Source organism: Thunnus albacares, chromosome 11 (assembly GCF_914725855.1).
Source record: "Thunnus albacares chromosome 11, fThuAlb1.1, whole genome shotgun sequence".
Classification (NCBI taxonomy): Eukaryota; Metazoa; Chordata; class Actinopteri; order Scombriformes; family Scombridae; genus Thunnus; species Thunnus albacares.
In genome coordinates this window covers 16,832,655-16,857,014 of record NC_058116.1, presented here as the reverse complement: position 1 = coordinate 16,857,014, position 24,360 = coordinate 16,832,655, and the positions used below count along the sequence as shown (strand labels likewise).

At 40.4% G+C, this 24,360-nt stretch overlaps 1 protein-coding gene across 3 annotated transcripts in view; it reads left to right on the top strand.

The window, feature by feature from the left end:
- The window catches only part of tanc1b (tetratricopeptide repeat, ankyrin repeat and coiled-coil containing 1b), a 114,472-nt gene that overhangs the window by 36,573 nt on the left and 53,539 nt on the right, over window positions 1-24,360 (top strand). For 2 of the 3 annotated variants that reach the window (XM_044365851.1, XM_044365853.1), the window contains exons 3-5: window positions 1,310-1,516; window positions 11,316-11,420; window positions 22,648-22,781. In XM_044365851.1, coding sequence (XP_044221786.1) covers window positions 1,310-1,516; window positions 11,316-11,420; window positions 22,648-22,781 — 446 coding nt within the window. The remainder of the gene's footprint in view (window positions 1-1,309; window positions 1,517-11,315; window positions 11,421-22,647; window positions 22,782-24,360) is intronic. The other variant, XM_044365854.1, reaches the window with a different exon arrangement.

Genomic DNA, 24,360 nt, shown 5'->3' with positions numbered 1-24,360 from the left:
TTCTTGCAGGTTGTTTTCGGGGATATGTTGGAAAATGTTCAAATCTGTTCTTAGTGGATTAAAAGTAAGGTACATTTTACATGGTAAATGATTACTACATCACAAAACAACTTTTCGTTTTCCTTGGAAAACATATTAACATACATCATCTCTGTGGGCAGAATACTACAAAAGTCCCTCATTGTGGTCATGGAGTTTCCCGGTGATTGGAAAAATTGGCCATCCTGGTGACTATGGGATTATGATCTTCTGGAGAAATTCCAGTTTAGTCTCCTCAGGCACATTCTGACTGTGTTATTTTCCCCTGTTGGAGTTAAACTCAAAGGCCTACTGGACGTTGCCACTCATTTCTTTTATCAAGTGTATTGCATCAAAAAGTCTTTTTTGAAGACCTCTGTAGTGCTGTAAAGGGATCATGTAATGCAATGACTTGTACTGGTGGTCAAAATTCACTTTTTAGTAACATATATACAATTTAAAAAGTTTGGTTGTGTGACACTGTGCCAGATAGAAAATTTGAAAATCACTGGAGATCCTATGGTGTTGGAGGAGTGACTATTTCTTTGTTGTCCCTGCAATTCTTTACTTCTTGCTTCAACTGTTCATCTTGAAAATGAACACAGGAAGGAGAAATGTGCTTGGGACATGACATTATTTAGTAAAAAAAACTGGAAACATGTGGCTTTAAGGACACACACTCACAGCCAATTCAACCACTTGCAAGCGATGGTGTAGTTGGGAAGAGTGAAAAAAGTTGAGTAAATGAAGCTGTTGAGCCAGAGTGTCTATGCTCTAAGCTTATTTGACATATTGTTTTAACCACAGACCAACCATTTTTTAATTATTTTTTTGTATATTTCTGCCTGTACAGTTTTTAAAACAATCCTATCAAACTAACATAAAGGAAGTCATGTGAACTCATGCATAGTACATTCATATTCATATAACACATACTTTGCTCAATAATTCTCACTCTTCCAACAATACTGTGCCACAATAGTCACACAATCAAGTGACTTTTATGGTGTATGCGTGTGAGGAAACATGCACCATTAAAAGTCACATAAGTGCACTGTTTACAGGGCAATGACAATAGAATTTTGAATAGTTACACTTCACAATAGTGGTACCTTCTATTGAACTTGAAAAATGTAAAGTGAAGATTTGTTTACTGACGGAAGGTTTGTACAAAAATGATTAGGTGGCAGCCAGAAAGACTTTAGGATACCTAGATTCCTCATGTCATTGCACGAGCTGATGCTGATGCTACTTGAAAAATCTCTAACCACCTTGTGGTTCTCCTCAACAGGTGATGTTCACAGCCACAGTGCCCAAAGAAGATACCCACCTGAGAGAGACCCCCAGCCCCAGGGCCCTGGCAGTGGTCACCCTAATGTCCCAGATGATGTTTTCAGACTAAGCCTTGCCAAAGGGGTGTCCATGTCTCTCCCCTCCTCACCTCTCCTGCCACGACAATCCTATATGATGCCCCTACGACCTAGCAAGAGATCACCAGGTACGGTTTGGACCTATATTTGTAGCTTTTCTGTATGATTCCTGATTTTGATGTTGTATTGCCATTTCGTTCTCAGAATGAAACACTTCTGTTCTTCACCACATGCCACAATAAGACCATGGAAGATCTAGTGATAACGTAATAATTATAGCTGGACCATTTGGTTTGACTGCGAGTTCAGTTTGCTTACACAGAATTGTTTTCGTCACTTCATCCCTGTATTTGATCACATTGTGTCGAAATAGTGGTCTCTACAACTGCACTGTGTGTTTACACTTTACTGGCTGGTAATGGGCGTGTGTTTACACTGGATCTAATTGTCTGTCCTCCCCGGCTCCTTCTATGCACCATGTTGAGAACATGCTTGTCAGCAGCTGTGGGGTGCTTCAAAGCAGGGGATACCTTTGTAGCTGAACTTGTTTCAACCTGAGTCTTTGTATCCTGGAGACTTGGCAAAGAGGAGAGAAATCCCTTAAGTGGTCAGTGTGGCCCCACTCACATGTGGCACTCATCTGTGGGCTATCTAGCCTTTGTTTAGAGTGGTTACAGCTTTGATCTGTTTAGTGTAAAGATGAGTGGATGGGGAGGTAATGTATGGCTTTATCCATTGTTGTGTCGTTCAAGCTCACAGTTTTGATATTCAGGTTTAAATATTCTTTTTTTTTCATTGAGTTTTTGTTTAAATGACCTCTCTCACATGGAAAGTCATATTTTAATTTTAGCTACAGATCTGGATGGAAATACTGTGTTTGCTTTAGTGTTTTCCTTCTCAAATCTGATTTTCTAAGCACGTTTTCTGCAATTTTCATCACATACTTTAAAACCTAATATTGGTCTTGCAGGCCTGAATGTGTGCAGAACATTATTCAAATGTTCACTGGAAAACTAGAAACACAATTGCAAGTCTAGTTTATAGACTGAAAATGAAGTAAAACTACTGGAAAAATAGTTTATGATGGCCAAGTAGAGTTTCATTTGCTCAGATCCTACTCCAGTTAAAACAAATCTATTCACCTCTCTTAGGTGGCTCTGGATTTGCGATGGCTGTTTAAACCCATCAAAGAGAGCACTGATGAAATGTACATTTAAAGACATGAAGGGGTGGACAAGAGGGGGAGATGAAGAGTAAGGAGAGACTGGGTAGGCTGTGAAGGTGAAAAGGGCCCAGGGGACCGGGGAAGGGGAACACACTCATTAAAGGCATACTCCCACTTGGGGTGCTCTGAGGCATAGAAAAAGGGGGAAAAAAATGGACTGACAAGATAGGATGTTATGGAGGACAGCCAGGAAGATAGGGTTGGGGGATGGTCTGAAGGCTCCCCTCCGCTGTCCTCACAGGTAACTGTGAAAACCCGTAGGGGAAGAGTTCACACCTCCAGTTAATAAACACATACTGCAGGAAATGTCTCAGTTCTGCGACAAAAACAGCATGGGCCATAATGCTAAATTTTCTCTTCCTCAATCTTGTCGAAAGAGACATAGAGTTCTATATATAATTTAAGACTCAGCTTAATGGATATGATTGTGCTTTCCTCTCTCAAGAATGGAAAAAAAAGTGATACGATCCTGTGAGTCATTGCCATTATGCAGACATTTTATTAGCTCAAATTGTCAGTGAAATTAGTCCATGTTGAGTCACTCTATATTTCTAGGAGCAACGCTGGAGTTCTCAAGACTATTTCAACAAATTCATGTGGAAAAATTCACATCGATGTCTGGCTAGCTCACCCACACTGACTGGTCCTATCCTATTATACCAGTATGTATAAATATACTAATATAAAATTATGAAAATGTAAGTTTTCTCTTAATTTTAGAATGAAGAATATATTCCATGCATAAACATTTACACATTTACTACATGTTATGATTTTATCTTGGCTCTTAACTAGCATAGCTTAAGGGGTATCCTATCTCAGTTAGGATTTGCCTGCGAATGGTCACATCATGCTCACAGATGTGGACTTACATGCACTTTCTAACAAAGGAAAGATGTCTTGGAAATTTGTGGTTGCTAAAAGACACATGTCACCCCTCTAATACAAATACACCATGAAAAGAGTCACCATGTTCATGACATGTTGCATTCACTATGAATACAGTCAGATCAGTTAAGTGAGTGATTCTGATCCTAATTCGTCCTTAATTAAATGATATAAAGCAGAATAATGACTCGTGGTGGCTAATATTCCAAATAGCATATCTAATATTCTTGATATATCTATTGAATGAGCTGCTCTCTCAGTCCGCCAAAACTAGATGTGTCTAGTTATCATAGCTAAATGCTTTATCATATAGCTCACAGGCTTAAATACATTGCAATATATGTAACTTTGAATACAATGAGTGATCAGAAGGTCGACTTTTGGCTTATGCAGTGCTTAAAGGATGGTATTTAGTGTAGACATCTCTGTAGCTCGTATATTACACTAATTAGGTGCCATTTAATACAGCACTTGACAATCAAACATTTTGCTGAAAATTGCATTTAATTTGTTACATAATACAACCTGTGTTCTAATTTTTGGTAAGATTATTTTATTACTAAGTCAAAGTTTACTAAAAGCGTATATGTACTAGTCCAGATCTTTAATCAAGTAGTCCTGTTAACTAGTCTGCAGTTATGTACTAAGTTATACATTATGTCAAGTTTTACATACATCCATCAATGTATTCTTTCATCCATCTGTTTGTCCTCCATCTAGCTATCACTGATGTCTTTGAGAGGAAGTGGTTTCACAGAATCAGAAAGCATTTTGTGGCTTGGCTTTGTTTCCTGACACATCGGATAATCTGTTGCAGTTTGGAAGGCTTTAACTTTGTGGTTGTTCTTTTCATGAAAACTTCACAGGGGACAACAGAGAAACATTAAGTTAATTAGGAGTGTGACGGATGCCTGAGCCGCAAAATCCTGGTGGCGTTGACTGCCGCAGCTTTGATCAGCTAAGCCCAGAGCTTAACCATGAAACACAGCACCCTGACATGTGTTGACCAGCACCTAGGCTTTACAGTCCTAATAGTTTACAGCCCCTCTAAAGGCCTAGGGAGGGACATTTACTACAAGAATGTTGCCTGGACGGACCCAACCTGCTCCAACCTACTGCAGGTCATAGATCATTTATCCAAAACCTTGAACCTCAATTTTAAGGGTAGAATATAGATGATGACACGGTAATTGAGCTTTTCAGGTCTTTTCCTGCAGTTAGAAGTAACAGAACTTTTAATCTTCCCTCTGCTCCACCTCTGACAGTCTCTTGGGTATCTCCACAGTGACCTCCTCTGGTTGTGATAAGTTACTGTGCCATTGTGGGATTGAATGCATCTGTTTTCCTCAAGGTTGCACTCACTGCTAAGTGAGTTGCATGTATGCAAGGATGACCTTGTTGAAGATGTTAGACGAGTGCTTTCCTCTCCTTAAACATACTCTTTAACGTACAACCACACGGCACCATTTAAAGCAACAGTTTGCTGTGAACGGCATTAATTAATATAGTTAAATATGATAAAATATTAAATATTAGTGACATTGAATGACTGCAAGAGGTTGAAGAGCGGTAGATAGAGGCTTTATAGCTAGAGAGTAGCTGTGTGACCTTTCTGTAGTCACATGATACAGAACAGTTAGCGCCATGCTTTGCTTCCCTGCCAGCCCGGAAAAGATCATAAAACAGCAGTTCATATCAATTTATTGCTTTATGGGCAGTGTATCATTTTAATTTGTATATTAGCAAAGAGGCCACAGGGGGAATGGTCTCTAGTATGCTGTTGTAAATACAGAAATGAGTTAAGTGGTTTTTGTATTGATGAGAGCTGGGGGGGGATGGAATGCTGTGGCTGTCCGTGGTTCATGATTCATTAATTGATCAGCCATGCAGGTAAGCAGATCACCACCTGAGAGCACAGTTCACTGTTCTGACATGATTTCTCTATCAAAGGAGCTGGAAATGCTACAAGAACTTCTTTTTTTTTTTTGTCATTCAGTCAAGCGCACTCAAAGCTGGAGTGAAAAGCTGCCTGTCATAGAGACGGGAATGGGAAAAAAGCTAGAGAGAGAAGTTCACACCTTGCTTACTTTCTCACCTCTGCACAGCTGGCCAATCACTGTGTGATTTTTTGATTGTTGCTTTTTGTAAGTTACATAAATCATCAAACAAATAATTATGAAATTCCAAAGCTGTTCCACCATCCGACAAGCAGATTCTGATGAAGCGTACTGGCATTTGAAGCCTATCAGGCGACGACTTTCACCGTCAGTGGTCTGATACCATGACCTTTTAGTTGCTTATCTCCTCTTTATCTCCTTTTTGTGGCAGCAGATGCCTGCTCAGAGCACACTGGCTGCTGTCCATGAGTGATGGTGAGCTGTCTGAACCATTGTGTGCAGTCTTTCTGTTGTTTTTTTTTTTTTAGATGGAAACTTAACATAGCCATAGTAACATAGCCATTTTGTAAAATGTCTGTGTTCAGAGAGATTTGTTTGGAGTAAACGTAAATGATAGCTTTAGATGATACCACGACAGACTACAGAAAATAACACAGAATGTCATTTGGTGACACTGGAATATCTTCATGGTTTTGCCTGTAGTCAGTTGCAGAGTTCAAGACTGGCTGCTTGAACTGAAATCACCTCTTCTAACAGAGACTTCTGACAAAGGATTCAAGTGTAACTCACCTTCTGCAATCATTTTTAGCTTGACACAATATATAATACCCTCCATGTTCTGTCTGACAAATAATACAACATGCAACAACGTCCATCCAACAACATTCTTGAGCGTAATTTATTTTGCCTTTCTGTCAAGAGGACAGGAACCTCTCTTTAAAGCCAATTGTAGCCCCTTTTGAGGTGAGTTCTCCTGAAGTCACCTCCGGGGTATTGACAGTAACCAGACAGCCCAGAGGGAATATTGATGCCTTTCTGAGAGCTGAGCTGTAAAAGACCTTGATGCTGCAGGGATCCTTTGAAAGGTTTCCTCTGTCGGGTACCCACTGAAAAGTTCTATCCAGTTCTCCACTTCGTTGCACTTCACTACACTCCTGCTTTGGCTCCTTATCACATGCCGTCCCCTTATTCAGCAGCAGTGGAACCGCAATTCACCTGCACTGTCATTGCCTCTTCAGTCAGTCTCAGGATGCTCATATGATATAGTGGGGTATCATACTAATGGCTTGCATTTATATAGCGGTTGTAAATGGTTAGGGGGAAAGGAACAAATCATATAGTGTATCTTCAGAAAATGTATGACCATGTGCAAAGTGGAGACTAATAAATATAATTCATACCAGCCTGTAAAACAGCATGTATGAGATTAGTTGTGACTATTAAACATACAGTTTAGTCGCAAAAGATCACCAGTCTCTCACAGTTGCCGAATGCAGAAATTGCATTAACCAGAGGGGATAATAGCAATATGTCAGGCTATGAATAGGGAAGGACTCATAAATCAGCATTTTAAGTTCACAAAGCACCATGTCTGTAATACTTTCTCAGCTGTTTTTCAGCACATAGTGGTGAAAACTTGGTAGCTTGGGTACAGCTATTAATATGACCAAGTGTATCTCATCCTCTCCACAAGATGTTCAATAGCTCTGAGTTTGTCATGCAGCACTTTGAGTCATGGAGCACTTTGCAGTTGAAGAATGACATTTTGGAGCATAAAGACGGCTGTTGTGAGACTGTTTTTCGCACACTGTCTCATTGAAAAGCTGAAATGTGAAGAAGTCAAGAATCCATCTTGAAGAATGCTGGGAAAACTCCTTGATCACTTCCCAAGCATGAACAATCCTCCCTTTGACCGGCATTGACTGGACATTGTAAGTTGTTGGTCATAGGTATTGGACTGTTTGGTATGTGTGTGTGCGTGCATGTGCCGGCTGATTGAAAGCTCCCTGGTCATGGACTCTTGAGTCTCACAGTGAATATCAGCTCGCCTGGCTGCTTTACCCTAGAGATACGCTAAAAAAACCCTCTTTACCCATCTCCTCCTCCACAATTTACTTCCTATTTATATAACATATGTATTTACACATTTATTTACATGAACACACTGCTACTGCATATTGGAATTACACCGTACTTTTGGGGGATTGATCACGTGAAGCATGCATGTCTTTTTTTCAGTTTTGTCTGTTCCACTTGGCTCTTGTCTGACCTGTCGCTCCCTCTGCATCCTTTTACATATTTTCTCTCAGTTAATATTTGTTGGTAGAGCTGAAACATTGATCGATTAAACAGATAGTCAATTGAAAATTAATTGTCAACTATGTTGAAATTTGATCATTCAAAGTCATTTTTTTCCAGCAAAATGCCAAACTCTCCCTTCCTCCAGCCTCTCAATAGTGAGGATTTGCTGTTTTGTATTTCATACAAAAAGAGAAAAGAAAAAGAGTATTTTGTATCATTGTAAACTGAATTTCTTTGGGTTTTGAGCTGTTTTTCTGACAAAACAAGACATCTGAAGAAGTCACATTGAACTTTAGGCAATAGTGACAGGCCTGTTTCACTATTTTCAGACATTTTATAGACAGAATGTCAGACAAGAAAATAATTGGTAGATTTGTTGATAATGAAACAAGTCGTTAATTGCAACACTATTTGTTAGATAATCCATGTGTTGCATTTGTGTACAATAATCACCAGTTTCCTTTTTCAGCTTAGACTATTTCTCAAAGTGACTTAATCCTCTCAAAGCCACACAAGTTTTGTTCAATCAGATGAATAGAAATATATATATTTTCAGTGTTGTTAACAACCAGAACTGTCTCCCTTTCTTTCTCTTCAAACTCAACATACTTTTGAATCCATCTGCTAGCTCAGAGGAATGCCTGCCTGCTTTTTGGAGGACATCAGAATGAGATATTTCTCATTTGTCCTCTCTGCATGGGGTATGTTCAGAATACTTAGACTTAATGCATTTTAATTTGTTGTGTCTGGCTCTGAGTTAGAATGCAGAGATGTGACCAAGTTGATAGTTGGTGGTGTCCTTTCTCATTATCATTTTCCTCCATGGTTCATTGCAGAATTTGGGAAAATAATGGAACTTGATGATCATCTTCCTATCTATATATATATTTGTATGTGTGTGTAAATATATATACATCTTCCTATAATTGTGAACCAATTAATGAGCACCTAAATGTATTTACTGTCTGGATTTTGTATCCGAGGTGTAAAGAAAATGACATGCACGTCTCATATCTGCCCCTCTGTTATTGTCCTTCAAGGGTCATATGTCAGACACTTTCCAGCCCTGCAGACCTTTTCATGCTTGTTATAGACTTCAATTTACAATTTGTCAGTGCTTCCATTCAGAGAGCCACAGTGGTAATGGCACCCCGTTAAATCTGGAGATGAGATTTTCAATGGAAAAGAAACTCCCCCCTGTGCTTTGTGTGTCATGTGCTGATGCTCAAACATCAGAGTGTTGCTGAAGGACCTTTTGCCTCTCCCCTGTATTATCAGCCCTTAGATGTGGCCAAAAATTACCCAGGATTGCCGGCCACATGTTTGTTATTTCATGTGTGGATCCTGTGTTCCTCCTGGCACTTTTTGTAAACTGAAACTGAACTTAAGCATATGGTTTAGATTACTCAAACTATGCCCCCTGTTGTTTTTAGATGAAATACAGTCAAGGGAACATATTAGACAGTGCTCTTTTGGTCCAAGATATTTACCTGAACTAAGTGTGTCTCTCACACACAGCTCTCTCTGTCTCTGCAGTCCCACATTAATTGGAGCCGTGTGACTCCTGGCTAATAGGTTGTGCCTGACCATCCACAGATGAATGGTGGTTTTCAGGACTCTTTGGCTTTGTCTTCCAAATAACAGGCTGACTTGGATTGCTTTTGTAGATGCTTCACAGTCTATTTTGGGCTTAGATTTGCATCTATTTACACATTTTGAATAGGTTCAGAGTCAGGCTGTAACATCTGTATTTGACAGAGATCTTAACCTTAGATTATAGTGCTTTTTAAACAGCACTATCATCACCTTTAAGCAATTTTCGTGCTCACACTCTACCACTACTTACTACAACCTCTGCTTCTAGCTTTGTGTCTGACTTCTGCTAATAAGCAAGAGAACAGTTTACAGAGGCAGAAGCTCTTCTAGGGTATCAAAAGCACCGTTCCTCACTATGCATTTCAAGTTGCATAACCATAGATGGCACTGTGCATCAAGCTGACTTTTGACTCTCATGCTCGGTTTGTTGCAGTGACACTTCCATATCATTTCCTCTCACATGGCCGCCCGTGACTCCCTCCTTTTCCCAACCTCACAAACCCCCCACTCCACTATTAGTATCTGTGGCCATGATCGCAGCTGTGGTTTAAGAAATTGTTCCATCTGATTTAGAGGATTCTTTGTGAGGTGGGAGTGACTGGTATTGGAAGTGGTATTAGGAAATGGCTATCTCTGCTCTCCCATCTAATCTTTATGTTATGACTGGGGTTACACATACAGTCATCTGATAACAGGAGTCTGGAGGAAGAGGAGGAGGAGGTTTGGATTGGGTTACAATAGGTCAAGGCTGCATGGGAGACTGTAGCAAAGAGAGGCAGGCTGTTCTTATTTTCTATGGATTGATGGATATGAATTGTAGTCACCTCTTGTTTTCAGATTATTTTCTGCAGTTTAATTTTTGCTTCTATGTTTCAACTGGAGTATATTTCCTTTTTTACACAGGAAAATGTGGGTAAGAAGTAGAGGACTTGAAAGTACACAGCTAGTTGCTTGGGAGATGTTTGTTTCATGGCTTAGTATTTAGTCTAGTGTCTTTCCTGGATTTCCTGGATGTATAAACATTTCTATTGCCATTCTTTGGAAAGATTAGCAGGCCTTTGCCACCACTCAAAGAAATTACCTCATTGTTGTCTCTTTAGGACAGATTACATTTTTCTATAGAATATTTTGTAGAACAACAAGGACAAATCCTTTTGCACACACAAAACATGGAAATTTTGCAAAAGGAGCCGTGTCTCTAGTGGGTTGAGTATGGTGATGGTTTATCACAAAATTCAGCACCATGAGCTAGCATTCTGTGCGGAGCTGTGGGATTTTCTAATTCTGTCACGGTGTGTGCAGAGGGAACAGAGCAGCCAGCTAACCTTGACTCCTCGCTAAAGATGGTCCTCAAAGCCCTGTACTGCTGTCCCAATTACATCATCTGACTTGAACCAGGACACCTGGACCTTAATCTATCCAAACGTATCCTTGCAGCAATAGGAGGGCATACTTTCAAGGGATAGCTCACAGATCAACAAGCAGAAAAAAAAAAACTCCTCTTTTGTCTGTTTTGCTGTTTCTCACATCTCCAACAGTGCATGTGTGTGTTTGATCGCTCATTTTTAAAGTTCGCTAAGAGGCTAATTGCTGTGGTTTCCTGCTGTAGTTTACATTCCCAGAGCTGGCTAGTAGTGTTTTACTGGGAGTCTCCAGCCATGCAGACAATATTCTGGGTTGTCAGACAGACCAGAACTGCTATCAGCACAGGGAGCTGTCTGAGAGAGAGTGTGAGTGTGTGTGTGTGTGTGTGTGTGAGTGTGAGTTTATGTTAGTTACAGAGTGCAGCCAAGCCCATCCAACTAAGACACCACCACCTCTCATCTCTAGTCCCATCTGGAACACATTAATCCAGCAAGAACGCTCTCTCTCTCTCTGTTTCTCTCATTCTCTTCTGCATTTATTTTCCTCCCTCTCTCTGTCTGACGCTCTCTCTCTCTCTCTCTCTCTCTCTCTCGCTCTCTCACTCTCTCACTCGCTCTCTCTCATATCCCCTGTATCTTCGGTCCGTGCTGGCAGGTCCGATCAGGAAGCCCAAATATGTGGAGAGTCCTCGTGTTCCTTCTGATGCCATCGTTTCAGCGCTGAGGAAGGTGGCTGATAACAAGGAGTCCTCCCACAATGGTGAGTACATTTGTATATTTCTCTGCTTGTGTTTTGGAAAAAGTTACTTTAATAAACTGGTTCAAGAGTGACAAATGTTCATGTCAGCTGGAATCCACAACGTTACGTTCATACTGTGAACTGTAGCTGTATGTGATTCTTGTGTGCCATAGAATATTATTGCCGTGTCCATGGGATCAGGGATAGGTCTCGGTAATTTAAGGATAGCATCAGTTCCTTCAGGAGTGGTCCATGTAAGTACCAGTTGCGTTTGAGCCCTGTTCCTTCATGTAGCCCCTTCTACAAACACACAATAGTGCTGTGTTTATTTTAAAGTGTGTGTTTAGATTACAGAGGGGTCCGTTTTCCACTGTGTGGGGATGTATTGTCTGACACTGGATTTGTTTCACGGGAATGTAGTGAGGACAATACACTTAATTTCTTAGTAATTGCACATGTGCGTGTGTGTTCTTCTGTTTCCATGTTTTTTTGTGAGGTGTGCCTTTCGTGTTATTGCTGCCTGTTCTCTCCTGTGTTGGGCGTTGTGTGTTTGTGTGTGGAGGGGTAATGTTCCACTAAGTGCACTGTTTTGATTTCCAACGGAGCAGTGCGGGCTCAAATTCCTCCCCATAGGTTTAAGTGGAGTTGTAGGATGCACTATCTTTAGCAAAAGGCATCATAGAAAGCGTTGCCCTCTGGAGTGTTACATGGCTCACATATGCAGACGGTAGTAACCCGGCACAGCCCATTCACTGTTGACTGTTACATACCAAGTCACGAGGGTGTGTCTGACATTCAGCTGGCACAGAGCAGTGTTTTGGCTTTGAGCGGACTACCGGCAGATAGTGGACGCCTGATAAATGTTATCTCATGCCAGCTGGTGAACTGGCAGTGTGAGTAAGCTCATTTTATGAGTTGTGTTCTCAGGACAAAAGATTTGAGAGACCTAGTTTGGATTGTTTGAATAGAAATTTGATTAAGGGGAGAATATGAGCAGTTGGATAAGTCATGGTACAATATTTTTAAGTATAAATGCAAATCTACTGCAGGTTGCACAGACAGCACCCCCTTCCCCCTTCTCACCATACCTTAACACCTTTCTACTATTCACCATGCATTGCCCACCTCTGCAGACCTGAGATCCTCCTTGAAGCACTTGCATATAAATACACACATTCCCACTCCCCACACGCACGCCTATGCTGTCTTTCCAAAGCTTTCCCACCTCCCTCCTCTTTGCCTCCCATCACAGAGTAAAGAAAAATAATACTCAAGGTGAGTAAGGTTAAAAAACGGTTGTAGCCCTTGTTGTGGTTGTTTTAACCCCGTGTTTTCTGTACTGCCTCTTCTCTAATTTTGTGCCAGGCTAAAATTACTCTTCAGGCATTATAGCAGGTCTAACTATCTCACAAGTATGTGACAGATCTACTGACCAAGCCTCCAGAGAATCCTTTTGATGCCACAAAATAGAGACTGACATCTAACAGCTTCAGTTTCAAACACAGAGAGTACACAAAAAAAAATCAAGCTAAGGCTAAAAATTGAACATGTTTTTATTCTTCTAGTCAGCTCCCAATGATTCAAGAGTGAACTGTTCCAAACTGGTGATTTGATGACAAATAAGAAATTACATCACACTCTCTAGGAAAGGACCCAGCCTAATGTAGCACATTTTTGTAGTTCATAACAACAGTCTCCTTGAACAGCTCGAGGCATCCAAGACGTTTAAGTCTGGTTTCTAGCTTTGGGAATGACTCGTACATGTTCTCAAATATTGACTCAGCTCTCACAGTGAAGAAAGAAACAATATGCTTTTAAGGTCAGACAGCTACTTACTTGTGGCATTATTCAATAAATGTAATCAGATATGCCGTATAAACTATCTACCTCCTTCTCCTCACAGTCGTAGTTAACAAGTCAAAGAAGTTTACTGCTGAGAAATTCCAGGAAGGGGTCAAGTTATTCAACTAATTATGCACAATTAGGGCACTGAATAAAACCTAGACTAATGACGGCTAATTGTGACAACCCAGCTGTAGTTAGATGAGGCCCCATGCACAGATGACAGGCTTTTGAGCACAGCTACACATGCTCTGTCTCTCCTTTTACTCTCCCATGTGAACTCATTTACACATACTGTATAGGATTTGTGCTTTTTTTTTTTTAAGACCATGCGTGCTACTTCCAAGGGCGCAGGCCTACTACAGCAACATGATGCTCTTGTATTTATATGCGTCACGGAGCGCATGTGACAAGGATGTCTCCAGTGTTCTGTTTTCAATAAAGAGAGTGTCTTTCAGCCTGTATAGTCACCTACTTCAGAGAGGGTAAACAATGCTGGCTTTTTTTCTAACTGCTGAGACAGGATGAAAGGGTTGTTTGACATTGCAGCTTTTGTAACAAGGACAGTGTCAGCATGTTGACACGGCGCCGGAAGAAACTGAGTTGGAAAACTCATTGGGAGTTTGCAGCATAAGAACTGTGTGACATTTAGGGCCCAAATCAAGTGATTTTTTTCAGAGATGTAAAGGGGCTTTGTGTGTGTGTGTGTGTGTGTGTGTGTGTGTGTGTGTGTGTGTGTGTGTGTGTGTGTGTGTGTGTGTGTGTGTGCGTGTGTGCGTGTGTGTGTCTGTGTCTGTGTCTGTGTCTGTGTCTGTGTCTGTGTCTGTGTCTGTGTGTGTCTGTGTCTGTGTCTGTGTGTGTGTGTGTATGCATGTCATTTTGGCCAAGCGTGGACATGATTAAACCTTGCATGTAGAGTTTGAATGTATTCTTTTCTGTCTCTATTAGGTTGCACAGCTTTTCAGTGCTCTGTGTTGTGAACAAGCAGGTTGTGCTGTAGGATAAAAAAGGAAACGTGGGTTTGACCTACAGTAGAGTTGTCTCACATAGCTTTGAGGAAGGATAGAGTTTCTTGTGCATGTGTTTAAATGCAGTGTTTGTTTGTTTGTTTTTTTAATTTTAGCTAGTGTGTCTGTAAGCACATTTATGTTTGTTTAGGTATGTGTGTGTTTGTGTGCATGAGTGCATTTGCTACAGGCGGTTAACAGTCCGGCAGTTATAATTGTTTCAGCTGTGGTCTCAGAGCTCTGTCTCTGTCAATCAAGACTCAACCTCAGGTCCCGTTCTCTCCCGCCATCATGTCTCCCCCCCTGTCCCCCTTATGGGTTTGTGGCCATGTGTGAATTTGGTTAATATGGTCTGATCTTTTTCTTATTTCCTGATATCAAGATGTAATCTGATGCAAGATCTCGCAGCCACAGCTGGGGTCTGGCAGGCTGCATGCAAGGAATGTTTTTGTAAATGTACTGTAGGAAACCATGGTGTCACCGGTGACCTCTTTTTACACACACCTCGAATTAGTCATTCATAAGATATTACAGATAATGTTGTATAATTTATGTTGTCTTGGTATGATTCTGTATTGAGAAATGGAGACAGAGGGATGTAAGGCAGAGTTCTTTCCATTGAAGAGTGAACCTGGTGGATCAGTTACCCATAAAGCAGCTGTACAAACTGGCTCCATTTGGTACCATTTATAAAGACTCAGCACAATCGAGACTCATCGTTACTATTTCATAGAACTTCAAATGATATTTAGGCAGCTTTCTTCACCATCAACCATTTAGTAAAACAGTAACTTTGAGGCAACAGATCTATCTCTCTCTATATTAGATCTATCTCTCTCCATATCAGATTCATTGTTGATTTCCTCTTTTAAACAACTGGCTGAAAGTTTATATGTTGTCTTTTCCCCTCATTTGATGAGGAAGCTTCATTAATCTTTGCTGCTCATCTCTAGAGGATCCTTTATAGCACAGCCGCTGTGTCCCACAGGGCTGAATCGCTGCATGAAAAAGCCTAAGCTCTGTTGGTCAAATTATTAATGAAATGCCATCTATATCTACCATTAGAACAACAATAATAACAGCTCATTTTACTTGGAGACACTGTATTAACAACAGTCTCACCTCAATATACTGTAATGTCTCATTGAATAAACCATATGTCCATGCAGTAAAGGACATTTGCGGTTCCAACATTAGAAAGTGCAATAACAGCACTCAACGTGCTTCAGGGGGGCACGTCACCTAGTACCTCTGAACTCAAATGGGGAAGCAGGATGCATGTTCTCATCGAGGGTTCATTAAACAGGCTCCACTGTTGTGGTAATGAAACTCCAGCTGCTAATGAGCACCGGCTGGATTGTTTTCTCGGCAGGGAGAGAGCCGAGACAGCTCTGTGGAGCCAGTCTGTTCACGGTGTTCCCCCTCCTCCTCCTCCATCCTTCTTCTGCTCCTCCTCCTTCTTCCGTCTTCATTCTTCTATCACTGCACCACAAGGCTGCTATTTCACACCTGCTCATAAACTTCCTCAGGCAGCAGATAACGATGTTGTTTTGTTTTTGCCTCCATTTTCTGTACAGTTACTGGAATAACAAAGTGGTTCCTGTCACATCCTTGGATTTTCCATATCTCCAGGGTAGCGTAAGAAATGGAGGACTAATCAGATACATAGCAGAGGGAGCTCATTTTCATCCAAGTATGAAGTGTTAGGCAGCCATTTTGGCTTATAACTGCCCTCCATCCATATAAATGCAATTATTTTACCTCTTGTGTACTTACAAAGCAGTTTTTGCCCTACTGCCACAGTTTTATCATGCCCACTTAAGAATCATACATAATGTCAATTCCTTTATGATGTTTTAAACTGATTCTTAAAGGACGGCAAGTGGTATACGAGTGGAGAGCTGGCCTTTCTCTCACAAATATTATTGAAGAGCAGTTGGCAAGGCAGAAAAGGAAAGTTTTAAAAGCTTTAAGTGGTATATTATAACCAATAAAGATGTGTGAAGTCCATTCAGATGGGACCAATTAATAAACTGGGTTAATCGAGATTAGAGTAGTTATGAGAACCATGAGAGCAATCATGTTCCTCTTTTGACTGCACTCATTGTTCCTGGATGGTATTTTATACACTGCAAAATTGCAGGAGGTAGGTTATAATAGACAACCCATTTCCCAGCCTTTTTACCCACTCATCAAATCATTTGGATGAAGGCAGTCTACAGCCTGGGTAGAAATATATCTATAGGTCAACAATCCATTTATGTGAATGTACAGGCTCCTAATAGCTTTTTAGTTTCTGTCAGTATAAGGCTTTGGCTTATTCACCAGGTTAACCAAAGACTTCTCAATTATGCCTTTGCACTCCACAGAACTTTTGCAGAATTGATGACACAAGTAGCTGAAATGGGTATGGATAGGTTTTTGTTAGGAAACGATAATTGAATGTGAATTTCTTTATACATGGTTCTGTTGCTACGGGAAGACTGCAAAAGGTATGTGCTCTAATTGAGTGATCCTGCATGAAATATTTTGAACTCACTGTTATGTCTATAAAATATGTGGAGTCTTTCTAGATTGTGACTAATCTGTCATCTAATTACTATGTTTGAGTGTAAACAGCTAATTTGGGATTATTCAGCTGTCGTGGAGGTCTGCACAAGTGCTGAATTGTTATAGTGCTCCACTTTTTCAGTGACACGTTATTGAACCATGATAACTCTCCACTGTAATAAAATGGCTACTTGTCTTTTGGTGTAATGTGGCAGCTGCATTTGGTCCACCTCCAACCAGACAGTTTGCTGTCATCAATCTCATACACACAGTCTGGCAAACCGACAGAGCAACAGACAGATACCTTCAATCCTATTTACAGTCTCCTGACCTGGGTAGTAATGGAGGGAATAGTGAGTGGACTTGAGACCCACAGATATTGAATTTTTGAGGCCAATACTGATATTGACATTTGATCATTTATGAAATCCAATAATGATTCCTTGGCAGGAATTCATTTTTAACATAACATTTTTTTAAAATGATCCCTTAAATTTGGTTATTAAAGAACATGTGATCAAGTTATGTACTGAACAGGACATTTTACAGTTCTAAAATAAAGTAAGTTAAAATATGCAGAAAATATCAGTCATGCTGATGTATCACACTGGCTCTAGATGGGACTTGTCCAATTAGTGTTTGTGTGTGACAAAATGGCAATGGATAATGTACACACACATATACAGTACCAGTCAAACGTTTGGACACCTTTCCGTTCACTTGAATGAGTGTGTCCAAACTTTGTACATGGAATAGGCAGACCAGCGGGTTTGGCTTGTATTCAGCCCACTGTCAGGTTATCTTGAGACAGGTAGACCACTCTCAGTCCGAAGTGCTCTGCTGCTGATGGCATTTAAAATCACAAAACCATAGCTGTCCTCTTTCAATGTTTTCCTTTCCATGAGCACATGACAGCCTGAGAAACTGATAAATCCCACACTGACATCAGAGTATGACCTATGTTGATGGATGGATGTCTTACTTATGAATTGCACCATTATGTGAGCTCCGTTTTATCAAGTGTACCATGCCACTGGTTTAAAAGTACATACCGTCTCATAATATTATAGAGCAGCACTTCTATGGCGATTACCACTAAAAGGGGGACATATACCGTAGTAACATCAGGTACAGTCTGCACTAAATGCACTGCACAGCTATTACTGCTATAAAAAGCCCACACACACTAACAGTGTTTAATAGAAACATATCACTTACTCATAAACCAAAATGGTAAACAGAATGGTACTTAAAGTGGTACTTACAGTACGTTGGCGGACTTTTACCATCAGTGATAGTGGTGAGACTAGATAAACGACAACAACATATGTTACATCAGCAGCATTACATAATAAAGCCTTAGATGCCGTTTTATGGGTAGTAGTGGCCCAAAGGTTCAAGAGGAGAGCATATCAATGAAATGTAGCCAATTTGACCGGCAAACAGGTTGGAGAAATCTGGCAGGGAAACTAATGAGCAGTGCTTGCCCCTCCCTCAGTAACACAGCTGACATGCCCTGGAGCAAGACACAAGACCAATAACAGATAAGACTGGCCAACAGATAAGAATGAGGTTGTTTCGAGCAGCCTCTAGGTATGAAAATAAAGGTAAAAAAAACCTCTAAATGCCATTTACGTCATGCAAACCAAATACCAAATTTAGTTTAACTTTGTATGCCTGTCATGTTTGCTATGACTTTGACTTTGAATCCTCAGTATTTCAGTTCTGGTTGATTTGGTGACACCTGTGGTTACTGGTGGTAACACTAAGAATGTGTTAATAATGCAAGCCCCAGAGTTGCCTTTGAAATTATGCAGTAGTGACACCTAACTTTCAGAGGCTTATTATCTTTTCCCCAGTTGTTCGTCAATGATAAAATTTGATGTCTTTATCATAACTGTATATTTATAAGCTGTTGAAGCTAACATATTTGTGCTGACACAAATATTTTACCCATTCAAGATTTCTGGGACTGTGTGTTCTGGTTTTCTGAAGTACATCATTAAATGACGTGTAAATGAACACAAATTAAGCGCAATGGACACATGTGCTGGCTCTTGTTTTCCGAATTTTGTCCAGTATGTGCATGCATCACTTTCTGCGAATCCCTTGTGCATGTGCACCCCATTTGAATGCAGTGTGGGAATGGTGGAGTCTGCTACTGACAAAGCAAATTTCTATGTAGAGAGGTAACTAATGTGTATAAAAACATTTAGGGTCTATAGCAGAATAAATGCCAGCTAAATCTTTCTATAATGATTGGCTTTCAGACCTCAGCATTGTCTTTACACCAGTGCTCTCAAAAGGCTCTTCTTAAAGGTTAGCATTTAGTATCTGTTGCTATATAGACACTCTTGCTATTTATAATTGTATAATAGTCAATTTATTCAGCCTGAAACTTTTAGGCCTATTTGATTATGTTTTCACAGGCTTATAGAATATTTCAGTTTCTCAAGATTAAAGGCAAATGCTTTTCTAAGAGGTGGTGCAAATAGCCCACAGGCAATGCAAAAACTAGGCAACCCAGTGTGTAGATGGGTCAAAGAGTTAAGGTAAATATTCTGCACAGCATCTACTTAGATCTATGTCCTTGTCTGGCATTACTTAGAATACAAGTATCTTGTCTAACACATTTTGTTCTTAGGCACATAACCAACATGTGCCAAGACATAATGGCTACTTCTGTATTGTACAGAAGCCTCACCACCTGTGCAGTCTGCTTGATTAGTCATGCTTTGTATGTCTGAATAGTACATTGCTGTAGTTAGTGGCTCAGATGCAATAGTGGAGTTGTCCATTAATTGCAGGTTTGGTGGTTTGATCCTTGGCTCCTCCTATTTGTAGGTTAAATGTCCTTGAGCAAGAAACTGAACAAGTGTACTAGATATAGGGATTGTGTCATTTTCCATGTATTGCTTCTGTTGTTTCCTACAGCTGAGAAGTATTGTTTATGCTCCATTTACCAACCATGGCAAACTAGGTTCCCTTGCTGCAGAGTTTTAGGGTGGACAATTCCCCCCCCCTTGATTTTGTTGATGACACAGCAGCAATGGGATTCACCTTGTGTGTGACAATAGGCTTCTCTCAGTTAAGGATTGTCTCAGCCTGCATGTGATGTTGGCTAACCAGTGCTTAGTAAAAGCCTCAGATGAATCCTGAAAATAAGACCTCCTGGTGTGGAAGTAGAACTTCTTGTTACAACAGAGCAGAGAGATATGAATTGTACTGTGTATTATAAAAGCTTAAAATATAATGTGCCAGTGAGATCCTCGTACTGAATAGGGCACAGTTAAAATCCACAGTGGGTTATAATGACCTTCTCTCTTCCTGTTGGGAGTACAGCTCTGTAATATTGCTGCCAGTACTGCTATTGGTGGTCAAATTTACGTCGCAAACTATACTTACAAGACCGTTGACCTCCTATTATATTCTTTCATTATTGTTACAATATAACTTGACGGACCAATGGCAGTACTGAGAGCAATGCTACGGATATGGACTCCCTGTGGACAAGTGCTAAGATAGTATTACCCCTCACCAAGATAGTGAAGGAATACCTTTATATAATTAGCTATTTATGATTTTAGAAGGGATCTCTGTGGTGTATTGCTTTACTACTAAATATGTGTGTGAGAGTTAAGGGGTTAGGACTTAAGGTCGATGTTGGCTTTGATCCCCCTACCCCTTCCCCTTAACATCCCAGAAATCTACTGTTAAGGTCCATGTTACAATTTGTTTTTGCTTTACAGCCACACTTTGCATTCCCATGTTAAATAAGACGTTTACTGAGTGGAATTTCTTTTACTGAGTTATAGCTTCATACAAAGATACCAATCATAAATAGACCATACTATTGGGTCAGATGATCAGGTCTTATGACACTGATGTTCAGATCACATAATCAGACATGGCCATGAAAAGAAAGCATGCAGACAAATGTTATTGACACTTGTATACAGTTATTTACATATAAATAGGAACTGAAAGACCTTAAGCAGCTCTCATACCTCCAGTATGAAACGGTCTAATTGAGGCTCCCCCAAAATTCCACAAGCACACTCATAAATTACATTTAGGACACAGCAGTAGCCAAACACGCTGTACCAAATGAGAGCATACAGCAATTACACATATAAACAGACAGCACAAAGCAATTTGAGATAGAAAACATAGATTAAGGAATGTTTCACACCAGAATACGAAAGGGTGTGGAGTGTGTCATGGATATAAGTCCAAAATGTTTCCTTCTAAAATGCAACATTTTACTGAACTGACTAGTCTGAACTGAACTTTAAGATGGCTATAATCAGCAATCCTTGTTTTAAAGATGAGTTATCAGCAAAACCTGCAAAAACAAAGCCTTTTAAGCATATAAATTTAATTTTTATGTAACATGAAATATTGCACCTGATAAAGCCACTTGCGGATCAGTAAGGATGATTAAACATGTACTCTTTGTAGGTAAAATGCTATTATAGGCACATCCCATATTAGGAGTTGTCATGTGGAATCTTTATGAAGATGGGATGGGGACATTTTCACAAAATGAGGTACAACAAGATGTTGTGCACTTTCAGATTACAGGACTACAAGTCAACCCCCAGTGCTTATACTTGAAGTAAACTGTGGCAGATCAGTTTTAATGATAATTAGTTCATTTCTGTAAAGCCCAACTCCTTCCTCTGTGAAATATATAGTTTATTAGAAAGAGAGAAAATTGTTAGAGAGCAAAAAAGAAGGCTCAGTTTGTGAGTTGTGGATGGACTTCAGTCTTTTAGGTGGTTCTTCTAAAGGGAGGCTACCTTTGAGTTGTTTCCACCACCACATTTCACTCATCAAACAGTTCCCACTCAACTCCAGTTTTGACCTCTATATTGGAACCAAACTTTTTAAGAAGACGACCTTTCAGGTAAATGGATAGCAATTATTGTAATGTATTTGCATCTATATACTTAATTGGGGCTTGGCAGTACATTCTGCCTTTTTACATGTTTGTATTTAATCAGATTTACTGCCAACATTATTAATAACTGTGGAAGAAGGAGGGTAAAGGAGCAAATAAAGGAGAGAGGAGGAAAAGGTGCTGACAGAGAGCTGTATAATAAGCTTTTGTATCTTGGAAGTTTGCCTCTCTCCCTCCATCAGACTGTCTGCTCTCTCTCTCAGGGAATGTTGTTACTCTACCTTGATTCAATTGCCACAAAGTTGTGCAAAGTTTCTTATTTGTTTTCAATGGGTTCTTTTTTGGTTTTTAATTGATGCCAACAGGCAATGCGTATAAACAGAAAATAGGTTGAAAGTGGTCTCTGCCTTGTTGATGGCAACCCGATCTTCACATCGCAATCTAAAGAAGTATAAAGACTTGAGAGTGAAGACCGCAAGCAGTTTAAGCTGTGTTGGAGAAAGCCTATGTCCACTCATTGATATTCAGAGCCTTTATGAGTGAGCGCTGTAAACAACCAGAAAGCCCTGGAATTGGCACTCAAGGCATGTTGCAGCGCACACACACACACACACACACACGGTCACTGCTTTCTTAACAATGCTAGACATTCATATGTATTCAGTCTCTTTTAGAACACACACACACACACACACACACACAAGCCAGAACCACCACCATACTCCCTCTCTCCCTTTCTCTCTCTCTTTCTCACTCCCTCGCTCTTCTTTCCTCCCCCTCTCCGGGTCTGCACCACATCAGCAGCAGCTGGAGAGTGCAGCAAAGCATTTCAGAGCAGAGCTCAGGAGGGCAGGGCGGGCAGAGTGGCCCTGTGTGGGCCATCCAGTGGAGAGAATCTACCCGCTAACGTTAAGCATTTCTCTCCCTCTCGCTCCCTTTTCTCTAGAGCTGCAAGCAGAGAAACAGCCAAGCTCCTCCTCCCCTGCCACTCAGGAACTGATGACAAGGCTGGGCTTCTTACTGGGAGAAGGGATCCCGGGTTCGGCAGGCATACCTATGGACGACAAGAATGAAAAGAAGGTATTTCATTTTCTCCCACCCCTCCCACTCCCTCCCTCCTCCAACAGCAGCTGCTGCCGCTGCTGCAGCGCACAGATAGAGAGATAGAGGAGAGAGGGAAAGGATGAGAAGAGGAGGGAGTTGTGACAGTGTAACAGAGGAATGGATTTTTTTGTTGCAGCTTGATTCATTTTTTCCCCCCTGTGCATAATCTTTGGATGGGGATTTAAGTGGCACTCCTGGGCTTTTTTTTTTTGGCACAACAAACAACGGTAACTGTCAAACTGTTATGATGTTTTAAAGAAAATAAGTCCATATTTAAAATTGATTGCATGTGGTTTTATTTCAGTGCAAGCTTTACTGTGTGGTGTGTGTGTGTCTCCCAGTAACTTGAGTGCTATTCCAGGGGCTCTTGAGTATGTAACAAGAGTGTCTAAGCCTGGGTCCAGAAATAGAGTTATGTTAGGTCTGAGCCTCAATTTGTTTGGCTCTACTAATTAAGCTGGGGCTGTATGAGTAGCAGAGCAAAGCCCAGCATGCTACACTCATTTATCTCGTGTCTTGGACACGTTTTGACACTGAACCAGCAATTTTAGGAACATGAAAGAGGCTTACAGTATTGTATAAAACATGTTCATTAGTTGAGATGTTAAAAGAGGAAATGGGCAGTATGGGATGATAATGGATTTTACTTTGTATTTGTTTGTGTGTGTGTGTAGGTGTGTGTTTTCAGATAGGGGAGGAGCACATTATTGTCATCTGCCAGCAATCCTCTTTTCCTCTTTTCATACTGCTGTTTTACAACATGTCTTTAACTCAGCATGTTGTTTTTAGCTCTGCCTCACAGTGAATTATTAAATGTCAGTAAGCTGTTTGGCTCTTACTGTGTGTTAGATGCCATCAAATCCGGGCTGCAGCCTCAGGCTGGAAGTTGCCGGGCAAAAACTACTGGCACGCTGTCACAAAAAACAGGTGGGACTCAGAAATAGGAAATATTAGGAAAGCTATGGCCAGACAGGGTTGCAAACATAAGAAATTGGAGCCAGCTTTACAAGCTAGTTAATATCAGCATTCCACAAGTTGATAATTGTGCTGCCAGCCACACAGCATCCCATCTATTTTGCTGTTTGTATTCTTTCAGCCTGCCATTGTACAAACATATAGACCTTTAAACAACAACAACAGTACATCTTGAACAAGAGGTCACTCCCATTTCTGTCTCAATTTGGCTAAGCACCAGTGAGTCTTGTTCTTTTGTTCAGCCAGGTTGAAATCCTTACATGGCAAACAAAACAAGGGGATACAAATTTCACTGATATTTCTACTCTTCTTAAATATAGTGGCCTTCTACATTGCCTTATTATTATTATTTATAGAATCAGGAATGCGATATTGTAATGTGATGGTATCAGATGTAACATGTTCACACAAAGTTGTCTAATTATTATGGACATAATTGATTTTGCAGCAGATTTTCAATTTCAATACCGTTTTCAGCATATTGTGTGATATTGAAGTGGTGTTTTTAACAGGCACAAAACTGCAGTTTAGTCCTGTTCTACTTTAGATTTTGGGACGACATTTAAAATGCAAAAGAGGT